This window comes from Excalfactoria chinensis, chromosome 6 (assembly GCF_039878825.1).
Source record: "Excalfactoria chinensis isolate bCotChi1 chromosome 6, bCotChi1.hap2, whole genome shotgun sequence".
In the NCBI taxonomy this organism is placed as follows: Eukaryota; Metazoa; Chordata; class Aves; order Galliformes; family Phasianidae; genus Excalfactoria; species Excalfactoria chinensis.
The window spans coordinates 1,978,431-1,991,193 of NC_092830.1; the positions used below are offsets into that span (position 1 = coordinate 1,978,431).

At 38.5% G+C, this 12,763-nt stretch overlaps 1 protein-coding gene across 10 annotated transcripts in view; it reads right to left on the reverse strand.

The window, feature by feature from the left end:
- PRKG1 (protein kinase cGMP-dependent 1) overlaps nucleotides 1–12,763 on the reverse strand; it is a 369,156-nt gene that overhangs the window by 59,585 nt on the left and 296,808 nt on the right. For all 10 annotated transcript variants that reach the window (XM_072340911.1, XM_072340915.1, XM_072340912.1 and 7 more), the window contains 2 exons: nucleotides 12,029–12,094; nucleotides 4,257–4,331 (listed from right to left, as the gene is read on the reverse strand). In XM_072340911.1, the coding sequence (XP_072197012.1) occupies nucleotides 4,257–4,331; nucleotides 12,029–12,094 (141 nt within the window). The remainder of the gene's footprint in view (nucleotides 1–4,256; nucleotides 4,332–12,028; nucleotides 12,095–12,763) is intronic.

Sequence of the window (12,763 nt, forward strand, 5' to 3'; positions counted from 1 at the left end):
TTTTGGATTTCTGAGAGTTGCAGTAGTGGCTCCATCTGGAATGAATCTACACTTAGATGGGTCTCCTTGCTTAGGTATCTCTGTCCTGCCTCAAACAGCAATGAAGCTTGGCATGCAGTGTGGGGCCTTCTTCTGAAACTCCTGCTTTCTCAGAACATGAACCAAGTGAAAAGCTTGCAACCAGAAGGAATGTAACTCTAATGTGTTAGTCAATGAATTTAACTTCTCTGAATATATCAGAGGAGTAGAATATTAATTACAGTGATTATTTGTGATTTAATCACAGTTGTGCCCCGTCTCTGGAGACACTGAAGGGCTGGATGGGGCTCTGAGCAAACTGATCTAGCTGAGTACACAAGAAACTGAACGGCACTGCTTTCCTGCTCTCAGCAGTACCTCTGTTGTTTGCTTTGACAGCGACCATGTTTTCTATAGCTGTAGGAGCACACCAGCCACATCTCAGGGTTGGCTGGGAAAACACCAGATTGGAAAGAGATGAATCCAAGAAGAAGCTGCTCAGCCCCTTTGGAACTGGAGGATTTCTGCATGCATGGAAAGCTCTTCTGACCCTCTAACTTCTGCCCAACAACGTCTCAGACATATCCTGTATTGGGACCACCAGCTCTGCCCTGCAAAGTTTTTGTCATCTTCTAAAATAGATCTATAATAAAACATGGTGCTACCAATTTGGTACTCATTTTTGCAATGAACATCTGCCCAAAGCCTAAGTCCTGCTTTAGGAACACAAGGTCATTATTAGATGTAGTCTATACTTGTGCTTTCGTAGATTAGGCACCCACAAATTAATAGGAATTTAACAGTCATCTTGATACTGATAGATTTATAGGAAAATACAATCACTGCTACTCCGTAGACTTTTTAAAAACTTGCTTTGTATTTCTTAAGTGGTAGCAACAGAAGAAATGTTACACTGTTCACATATCAGCCCCAAATGTGATCACCACACCAACCAAAAGCAGGGTTTGACACCATAATGAAGTCTCAGAATTATGTCCTTTGCATTTACTCTGTGTGTTTATGCCTGCTGAATGCCTGACCTTTGTGTGGATCCACTTGATACATGGTGAGTAAGAGTATACCGAAAACTTCTCTTCATCCAAATGCCTTCTGTCACTGCCATGTGAGCACTGAAAATGAGATGCTAGCTACAAAGATGCAAAAATAGGATTTATTTTTTTTAATGTGATTTGACTACCTAAATGTTCTTTATGTGCTGTTTTCTTCCATTTTGCAGACTTCTCTGAGAAGATAAGCTCCTGAAGGACAATTAGCTGAAGCTAATTAACAGCAGCTTGAAAAGTACTCCAGGTTAAAATTTCTGCCAAGTAGACTCTTCTCCCAGAGGAGTTTTATCTTGTGAGATATAGAAACAATAACACGAGGGATAAAACTTTGCAATGTATCTCACATCTGTCTTGGAGTAACTTTGTCATTATTTCCTATTCTAGTCATCATTTTGTAGGCATGCACTTGTTTTCAAGGGCCAAGGAAACGTGAATATGATTTTCAACTAAAAAACACCGTATTTTTTTGGAACATCAGTCCTTTTGTAATGTTTTTCAAGACAGACAGCACTCATCCCTTCTGCCTTTTCAAAGACAAAACGTCAATATATAACAGTTAATAATGTCACCGGCCCACTACAGTATGAGTGACAGGATTCAAGCACTGGCCTCTAATTTTTAAGATGACAAGGAAAGTTGCTAACAAAATTAATCAGTTCTTCCGATGAGGAAACAACTCCTCTCTCATCAGTAACTCTCCACTTTTTCCTTTAATTTGGACAAGATGGTTGGCACTAGAAGAAAAGAACAGGCATAAAGGATGTTGTACAGTTACAATTGTACAGTTATAAAGCTGATGGATAAACAGAGGTTATGTATATAGAGAGAAGACTAATGATAAATGCTCACTGATGTTGAGGCTTGCAGTAAACTCCACAAAGGTGCAATCTCCAGAGGAAGAGATGCTGCCTTAGAGGTGGTCAGCCCATAAATGTGATCTAGGAGAGGTGGAACCAAGCCCAACCCCTTCTGGTAGCACAGCTGAATTACCTTCACCTGTGCCCCCACAGCTGACTCATTGCTTGCCTCAGGTGGTCAATCAGAGGTTCAGGCTGTGATCAACAGTTTCCCATACAGACATAAAAGCTAAAAACTGTTGATTAACAAAACAAAGAATTCTCCAAAACATATCCAAAATTCTTCCTCCTAAAGGCATGTTGTAAAGTGTGCAACATTTCCTGAAAGCTATCCCTAAAAGTCGCAAAGCCAGCATGAAAAGCTCTCCATTACAACCTGCACACATCAACAGTGTGAAAATACATTACTACATGATACCCTATTAAAAACACAGCTCAGTATTGAAAATGTGAGAACACAGATGATGAAATGGGAAATGGCAAGTTCTATTTGAAAACTTCAGTTAGTGCCAATGGATTCTGCTGTGACTCATTAAAGCTTCTGTGATAACATCATCATCTCATTAGTAAAAGAAAAAACGATCCCCAATTTCATTATCAGTGCTTTCTACCTTTTTTTTTTTTTTTTTTTTCAGACGAAAATCACAATAACCTGAATAGTAACAGTAAAAATAAAATCTGAAAAAAATAAAAGCACACACTTAGAATCACAGGCTCATAGAATTGCTCAGGTTGGAAGAGACCTTCAAAATCATCAAGTCCAACTGTGTCTAACCATACTGCCTCAGAGTACTTAAGACCACCTCTCTGTAAATTACTTAGGTTAATTTTCAAACCAGTAGCGTTATTTTCAGGTTTGTAGCTAGTACTAAAAGATTGTACGCATAGAAATGTACAGTACGTTTGTATATAACACATGGATCCACTATTATAACATGCTGTCCATTTGACTTTGTGTTTTGTGCCCCAATTATCTGTCTTTCGGGATGGTAGAAAAGGCTGATAACCTCCTCCCTTCTTTAATTAAGAGAAGGATCTTAGGGAACTTCAGCATTTGAAAAAGAAATCTTAAAAGCTCGATTAGAGGCAGGTGAATAATGAAACCAATAAAAACATGATTCAAAATATATTTCAAGTATCATTTAAATACGATTATAAAAAAAAAAATAATCTTAATTTGCAGGTACTTTGCAAAATTAATATGTCTTGCCCAAGAAACTAGATTTCTTGGGATGTATATTTACTTTCTGAAACAAACAATCAAACAGTTATTTTTAGTTGAATAATCATTCAGGTTGTCTCCTTTTTCTCTCTGTAGTACTGTGAACACCTTTGCAATATGCTATTTCAAGCCTCTTTGGTTTAATAAGAAATCTGTGTGCAACTTCAGAGCAGTCCACCGATAGACCACCGATTAAAAGATGTTCATTCTGAGCATCTAACTTGGAGAAAACACCCAACACCTTCTTTCATGTGGTGAGAAGAATAAAAAGTAAAATCAGTTTTTTTCACAGCAACTTCAGTTACTTTTTGAACTACCCTGGCTTTTAAATCTTATTGGTTTATACTCACCATCAACTGAATTGTAATATGTTCTTCTCTACAAGCTTTATTATTGCTGCAGAATCAAGTGAGGACACACCAAAATCTTTCAATCAAAAACAAATTGTGCATCAAGAATGAATTATGAGTTTTTCTGGGGGAGAATATGTTAAAATCACAATGCACTGCAGCTCACTACTGAAATAAATGAGTATTTATAGCTAGGAATTTAGACAAATATATTGCTTCATGTCAAAATAGCTGTAGCATTCACTCACAAATGACAAACTTGATTTACCATTCTTTGTCTCAGAACAAGTTTTGACATTATGAAAATGTCTCAGAAAGACTGCAGCTCTCTAAAGAAAACTCATATAAAACAGCGACTTCCTTCATTACTGGCCTTTTCAAGACCTGCAATTTCCCACTTTTCAGAAGAAATATTTTGTGATTTTTCTTTAAGGTCTTAGGCTTCTCTGGATTCAGACATCACAGTGACTTTGGGACCACCCAGCTGGGCACCTGCCTGAGGACACCATCACCATGTGGCACTTCCGTACTCATGAAGAGCACCAGGGAGATAAAATGAGGTTCATCCAGAGGGAAATTAAGAGTAAGCACTTCATTCACTGCTTGTGTAAGCTGTTTTACACTGTTATGTTGAGAAAATGCAGAGTTTTTGGAATTAGAGTATTCACTATCAAGAAAACCACTAGAGAAAGAAAAATCAGGTGAAGGTTTTATGCTGAATGCAATGAGCTGACACACTTACTTTGCTTTTGCTTCTGCATCTTCATAGGCTTTATTGGAAACATCATCTAGGCCGCCAATCAGATGTTTGAAGGAGCTGTGAAAGAAAACAGAGGTGTATCTTTAGTTAACATCAATCTGGAGGGAACCACGCAAGCCAATGTGGCTCTTCAGCAGCAACCAGGGGGTGCCCCTTGATGCCCCTGAATAATAACCAAGAATGTCCAAACTTCCTTCAAATGGGAGAAATAAAAAGAGAAAAAAAAAAAAAAAAGCAGAGAAGGAAAAGAAAGCAAGGACAGAAATATAAGCAAAAACGTTAGGAGTGCCTGATACAATCAGCACTCCTGAGCAATCCCCAGTACAAACTAGCAGTAGTTTGAGAAGTCCCCTAACACCACCCCTTGCCCCAGGGGAGATGCAAAAGGCATAAACATATGTGAAAAAGACTTAGAAAATCTTTTTATATCATGAGTGACTCAAACAAATGGACCTGATGACCGGTCAATCAACTTACAAGCATTGCTCCAGAGGAAAAATAATTAAAATGGTGACTGTTGTGTCTGTGTTAGTGATATTACACAGTGTCAGAGACTGAAAAAGGAATGCAAAATTTGAATGCTTTATATAATGCTAATAGTTGAAATCAATTAAAAATCTACAATTGGAAAATTTGGGTGAAAATTATACTTCCCTTCCACACTCTTGCATTACTCGTCAGTGCATGTGTGTCTCGCATGGGGTGTATTTTTTGTTTGAAGAATGAACTTGCAGAACGAGGAAAGAGCCAGGCTAATTTGGAAAGATGAGCTGTTCCCAACTACAGCATGGTGACTTATCTCAGCCCGAAGGCCACAGCTTCAAAATGGATGATCCTGTGGTTCTGTTCTATATTGTCCTGACCCTCATGAGGTGTAAACAGAAGAACAGAATGGCTGTTCACTCAAAAAGTTTTAATAAAGTAATGAAAAGTTAAAAAAAAAAACACCACAAAACAACATCTGGGGCCATATTTACACACACAGGAGAATAAAACACTTCACATTGTCCTCTCTCATTAAAGAATTTCAGGACAAAAGAGAATTAATGCTATTTACCAGATGATGAACATAGATGGAGGTAACAGTGTTCAGTTTGTACTTTTTTTTCCTCTAAACACTTGGTTTCTGAATGCACAGCATTTTAAGATAAGAAGCTGTAAATCTCAGCTGTTGGTGGAAATATGGTGATAAAAAGAAATTAAATGTTTTCATCCAGCAGTTGCATTTGGCTTTAATTGAATGCATCTGTAGAAAATGTTCCATGTTGTGACATCACGTTCCCTTTGCCTTTAAGGGTGGTGAAGCTGTTTGGATCATGCTTTGCTGAATAATCTCAAACACGCTGAAAGTTCTTAAGCGGGAGCTTAAGTGTCTTGCTGCATCACGAGATGTCTGACCTTAGGAGAAGTAGCATGGTGCGTGCACTATGAGCAGAGGATACAATTTCCAGAAGAATGAAGTAAGGCTTAATTATTATCTGCTCTTGCTTTACAGATGGCAGCTGGAAAAAGCTGTGTTTTACCCATTATTGTAATAAATATGAGACAAGAGGTCACAGTCGGGAGATCTATTTATACTGTTTGGTTCTAGAGTTACGTGCTGTAACAGGACTTTTCACCATGGCCTTTTGTGTAATTATAGTCATCATCATTCTGGAAATATCCTCTACCCACACAAATTCCCTCATTGTGCCACTTGGCTTAATTTCTAACATTAATTATGCAGTCCAGGGAATTGTTTACACAGCACAGGGAAAGCTACAGGAGCTCATTAATGAAGAGGAGAAGGAAAGGAACCCTTTGCTCTTCTTCCACTGAAATTGCATGAGGATCTTCTAGCAAGGCAGAAGTTAAGCAGGTTGTACACTTTACCATTTGGATGTGTTACTAATCAGAGGATCTTTTCAATGCAAAATCCCTTACTTAGCAGTAAAAACACAAAAAATCCAGTTCCAGGGTTTGACACAGCAAGATTTGTTTGTCTAGAGATGAATACGTGCCATAGGTTGAAGCCAAGCCCTTGCAAGACAGCAGCAAAAGTAAAGCAAGATGTAGATGTTAGTGCTCCACAAACCGGTACTTAGACAATTGAGCAACACTGTAATCCTCCTGGCATGACCTAAGGCTTAAAATGCAATTTAAAATAGCAAGGCTTGGGTCGCTTTCATGTGGTTATGAAAATGTGGTGGGGTTAGACATTATTTTTTTCTTTTTTTTCTTTTTTTTTGCAATGTGAACAGATCTTTGTCTACTGAAACAGTAAACAGGCAAAAAAGAAGCCACAGAATGGAGTAACAACAGTAGGTTTAACATCCTTTAGTTTTTCCTTGACTGTTGTAATCCAGATTTTGGACTGGGAGGGATTTTAGAGTCTGCTGGAGTCACTCTCTTATTGCCCGTCATCTTGTAACATCCCCAAGACTTTCATCAGAGAACCGCTCAGTTTCACTCTGCACAGCCCTCTCTTTTCATTTTGTTTCCATTCTGTCCTCATAACCAATTTTCTCCATGGATAAATCTCACCCCAACTGGGAAAAATAGTAAAGCAGCAAAAATGAAAATCTCCAATGAAAGCATTCAGCTTAGCTTGTATAAGGTCAGTCATGCTAGGATAATACCTTTCTGGTTTTTTTCCTTCTCTGATTTCCATTGCCAAGAGGTTTGACACAGCAACCTTTCTTAGCACCTTAGAGCAATCCCCTCACAAACCAAAGGAAGGCTCACAAATAAAGACAATAATGTAAAATCCAAACTGAAAATACCCGAAATATTTAAAATATCTGCCCCCAAGTGAGCATGTGCAACTGAAGGAGACACTAAGAAGAAAATGATCATTTAGCACTCAGTATCTACAAATATCAGGCAGTTCTGCAGTACTACCAGCCTCTGTCAGGAGCAGCTGTGCCCTGAGTTTCAGCTCATAACTAACATTTGCCTTGGGTAATTTTGTACTCCTAGCACCCACAACATTTACACCTTAGAAATCTCAGTGCTCCAGGAAAATACTGTTATCAACATCATTGAATTACAGAGAGGGAAAAAAAAAATCACATATAAATAAAAGATTAATCTGAATTGTCAGCTTCAGTGCAAATATTCTTACAGTTAAGAAGAACATTATTCTAGATTCAGTAGGTAGATGTCAAATAAAAGTTGAAAAAGCTGCACAAAATGCTCTCCTAGGGTGTCAATAACGATCACAGCTTTACAAACATGTTTCGGAAGTTTTTGTCCTGTTTTAACTCCATGCAAAGCAGTCACAAGGGAAGTGTATCTGTACGTGTTTACTCAAATCGAGTTACAAAACAGATGCTCAAGGTTGTCCCACTTGGGCCTGCGCACTTTTTATCGGATGCCTTTTGCAAAGTTTTAAAGAGCCTATCACATTCAGCATATTCGAATTACCAACTTTCCCCCAACCAGTCCATCTTACAAACAACAAACCAAACAACACCTCCACAGCACCCAAAAAGTCACTAAGACAAGTCATGTCAAGGCCAAATTTGGAATACTTTGGAGTCAACCACATTGTCTCCTTCCCACCGTGACTTTCTTCCTACATGATGAATGACTGCAGTACCACATTAGCTAACACACAACCACCAGCTTCTGCTTTATTACATAGGGCCTTAGCAAGTCAGAAATACAAAAAAAAACCCAACCCTATGAAATCTTAAGGAAAAAAAAAGAAAAGAGTAAATGAGATCTGACAATAAAAACTGTTATAAAACATTAATATGTTTACTGAGAGCATATCTTCCATCTGAAGGTAATACTACCTCTGCAAAAAGCTTTCTAGTTCCCCATGCACATAATGGTCCCACAAATCACAAATGGAAAAAAATGATGCTGAGCAGTCTGACAACTGCCATGAACAACATGGGGATTTGCTGATGTTTTCAAGCTGATTTCCCAGTTCCCCCAGCTTCAGTGATGGCAAGAAGAGCACCTTTGCTGCTCCAGACAAATAGCCTGTCTGAATTCCCTACAAAGCTGTTCTGGTCAGCCTTGCTACCACCTGCATCTGTTTGCTCTGTTGGGTTAATGGAACCTCTTCCTCCGAGACAGTGTGCACAGACATGTTGGAACCTGGGATACATTCTGAGATTCTGTGGAAATATTTCCTACCTTTTTCAAAGCTTGTTTTTTAAAATACACCCAAACTGGTGCAACCTATTTTTTCATGGCAAGAAGTAATCCTTTAATGTTATAGTGGAATATGCCCATGGCAGAGGTTTGTAACTATGTGATCTTTAACCCAAACCATTCTATCATTCTATGCCATTGGATTTCCAGCTTTCTTGGTTGAACAAAATCAGTGGTGTTTCCAGTGCAGCCACTACAGGGCAGGTCCTAGTGCTGCCATCCTGCCTATAGATCCCACATCTGAAGCTCCTTTTGTATTCTGTGCACTTTCTAAATACTGGTAGAATGTCAATCTCAAGCCAAACTGACAATCCTTTACAGTCATTTCCCCAAACAAACACCCAGATTACACATTAATTCCCTAATTAATCATTTCCTAAATATGTCACCTTTCTATGATGAAAGTTTCTGAGAACTGAAGAAAGTTACTGAGAACTGCTGCTAATACTACTACTGAAATTAAGAAAGAATCGCACGTGCCCTTGTTCACCTGATCTCACAGAGTCCCTTTTCTCTCCCACAGTCTCCTCTTTGACTTACTTTTTAGACTTCAAGTCTAATCAACAACCTTCCACTATTACTAGCAATTATTTTTCCTTTTTTATTTTTCCTTTTCTCTGGAAACGTATAGTCATTTATACTGATAAATGTAAGCCCAGACACCTCCTTAGACATTAATTTTTTTTCACATCTATCCTATTTGCCTGTAACTTTGTTCACTCTCAGCATGAAGACTCCATAATCACACTCTTCTTTTTCCTCCTTCAGAAACTCTACCATGAGAGATGTTGTCCACATACAGCTTTCAGCCCAACAATCACATTCTCTCATCCTCAATAACTTCCATTCCCTGAATATACTCTACATATATTTCCCTTTTTTCGCTATTGTCTTTCATGCTGTTACGTTCTCTTCCTTATTACTTTAGCAACAAAAATCATAGAATAACATGAGTTGGAAGAGTCCGTAAGGATCACCATGTACAACTCCTGACTCCACACAGGACCATACAAATCCAAACCCTGTGTCTGAGTGCAGTGTCCCAGCACTCACTGAGCATCATTTTAGCTTGATATATAGAGTATGAAAGTATTGCTTCAGCAGATACATTTGATTAAGCAAAGAGCTTGTCTTGTAATAGAAAATACTAAATAACTGTAGCAATGAGCATCACTCCTTATTCTGTGTAGAAGAGCTTCTAACCGTTATCAGTAAAGCTGACTTCCAGATTCCATTGCTACACTGCATATAACTCAGTGCAAACTTTTATGCTGACCACCACAACAAACCAAATGTCTTAACATTCAGTATACCTGGATACACAAAAATGCTGTTTTCCTCATTAGCAGAACAGTGCCTGCACAATTTTCCAAATTTACATAAGTATTACTGCATTTTCTCCACATTAAAATTAGCTTATATGGTTATCTGCAAGCCATGAAGGGAAGAGCTATGACAAGAAAGACAGAACTGGTTGAGACAGAGGACAGAGTTCCTTGAACTATCAATAGTGATACAAATAGCATTACATTTCTTGATCTATAAATAGTATTTTTATAAATAGTGTTACTCTGGTACTAATTGCAGAGCATTACCAGAATCCCTGGTATAGATGAACTACAGCTTCATCGGTTAAATTTAACTTGTACTTCCTTACTATGTCAAGGTCATTGTATACAGAATAAAAGGGATATTAGATGAGGTCTGTAAAATACTCAGGAAGGATTAAATCTGGGATTGCTTATTTTTAATTCATTTCTAAAATGGTGGAAAACAAAAATGACTCCCATAGAGGAGTGTGTAAAAAAATGTAGAAATGACTCTTTGCTTTGTATTTCTCTGAATTAATGTTTGCCACAATATCTAATTCTGCTGATTCTTCTTCTCAGAGCCCACAGAATAACAAGGGATAATATGTATTTTACCTGTCAGGCTACCTTGCTTGTATATGTGGAAGAATGCCGCTCAGCTGACCGTTGTGAAGTTCATCATCTGCTTTCAACAGCTAAACCATAATTTAGTGGCTTGGTTGTTTCTTTTTAATTGATAATAAATGAACTAGCAGATCAGGAGATCTAAGATTTAAGTACTCTCCCTCAGTTCTGTTACTTCAGAACATGACAACAAAGGTTAGGGATAAACATCAAAGATAATTGAATATAAAACTCCTGTATCAAACAGGATTGGGTGCATTTAGTTCATGCCTACCAGAGAACTCGAGATGCCTCTCCTATTAATCTCATCACACTACAAGAACGCCTCAGAAGTCACTAATAGCTCAGCCAGCTGCCCTTTGACTTTGTCTTACATCAATTCCTTAAGTCTTCAAGACTTCAAGAACAGATCCAGCATTTATATTTGTCTCAGTACTCTTACACCTCTTGGAGACTTCCTAAAGCCAGTAGTATAGTTCCTGCATATTTAATAAATCCAATGGATTTCTTTTCCTTTTGAACACTTGTAAGCTTCCTATTTTCCTACTGGTAGGAGCTCCACGAGCCACCCCCTGTGAAAAGCCATCTCCTTTGACTTTCACTTCCTTCCTGCATCTGCCTTTGGGTTCTCACGCTTGGGGAGGCAGTGAGAAATCTATTCCATTCATCATATCCATGTCTCTTGTGGTTTCACAGAGCTACACTCACTTCGTTTCATTTCATCCCTTTCCCAGAGCAGAGTTTCAACCTACTTTCTTACTCTTCCAACTAAAGCCATTCTCCCCCTCTATCATCTTTTTTACCTGTATCCAAACAACTTCTTGGTCTAACTTTTCATTTTGGAGGAAACAAGAACTACATGAAGTGTGTGGAAGACAGTCAAACCATATATTTACTTAAAACAAAACCAAAAATCTATTAATGGCTAACAACAGATTTTCTGCTGTTGTTTTTATATCATTGCTGAACTCTGAGCTGGTGTGTTTTTTTTTTTGTGGCACTGTCCATTGAAAAATGAGTCTTTCCTATGCAGTAATAAAAACCACAACCAACACTTTCCACTGTGAAGGTGGAAGATGTCTCTGTGTGAAGATGTATTCCAGTGCCTCACTGCCCTCATTGCTGGAAAACCATCTCAAGACTCACAGCAGATTTTCAAGGCAATACTATTTTTTCCCCCAGTCTCAGCATTCAACTTTGCAGCACTGATTTCTTGGAGTGCAGGCATTTCTTGCCTAGATAAAAAAAGTACTTCAATGTTTTCCATGTGCAATAGGAGAAATGTTATTTTGCTCTTCTGATCTACCTTCTTGGAGCTGCAGAGCTTTATGCAGGGCTCAGTAGCATGGACAAGGACTCTCCAACCCCACATGGAAAAGAATAACAACATGTTGCTCCAGCGTTTGTCAGAAGATTTCTTTCTTTCATGATATTTTGCTGATGCTAGCTCCATCTGTGTACCACCGTAATGCCTGGATCTGTTTCCACTCTCTCCCTATTTATTTCCATGTTGTCATTCTGTACTTCTTAATTTTCTGTATTTGCCATCACTGAATTTTGACTTATTGATCCAGGGGAATGTTACAGAAAATGATCAAAGGCTGTAGATAAAACCCACAAAAAGTGTGAACTGGAGATGCACCCCTCCACAAGACAGGAAATTTATGTACTTACTCTCTGTCTATGACCAGACAAGTTACTGCTTCGGCCGCAATGACGTTGGCAGTTCTGACATCCTCCCTGAAAGAAAAATAAGCTTCTTAAGCAAACTTTATATATCTGAATGTACTTCATTCTAAGCACTTCAAGAATAAAACTGAGGTTTTCACAGCTTTTTCCTTATATTGATTTGGAAAGATGTTCTTCACCTGTACAGAAGTCAAGCAAAAAAGCATGCATGAGCAGAAAAACAGAAGTAGGCTCCCCTTGTGAATCGGGCATCAAGCCATGTATTGGCCCATGCCCTTTTGTTAGGCAAAACATATGTCCTTTTTTCTTCTATCTTTCTGTATATGGAAATAGCCGTAGAAATATTAGCTATTTGCACAGATGGACTGGTGAACTTCTCCCTATGTCCTCCTCCCCCAAACCCCTTATTTTGTCTCCCTGGGCCATGGTTCAGAGGGCAACATCTCACAGCTGAAAGGTCAAGTACGCAGTTTAGTAGGACACTGGCAGCACAATGTATCTTTGTTATTAGATATTCAGCGCTTTTCCTTCTCCTGCCACACAGTTTGGCTTTGGCCAGCCCAAGCTACAAAACAAGAAGTTAATTTTAATCAGACCTATTTAGCATTCCATCATGTTTTGAACGCCACTGCATCTTCCGTGCTGGCAAATCAGAACACAGGAGTCAGAGTCACTGCTTTACTCAAACACACTCAAAATCTTTTCACCTCTTAAATATAA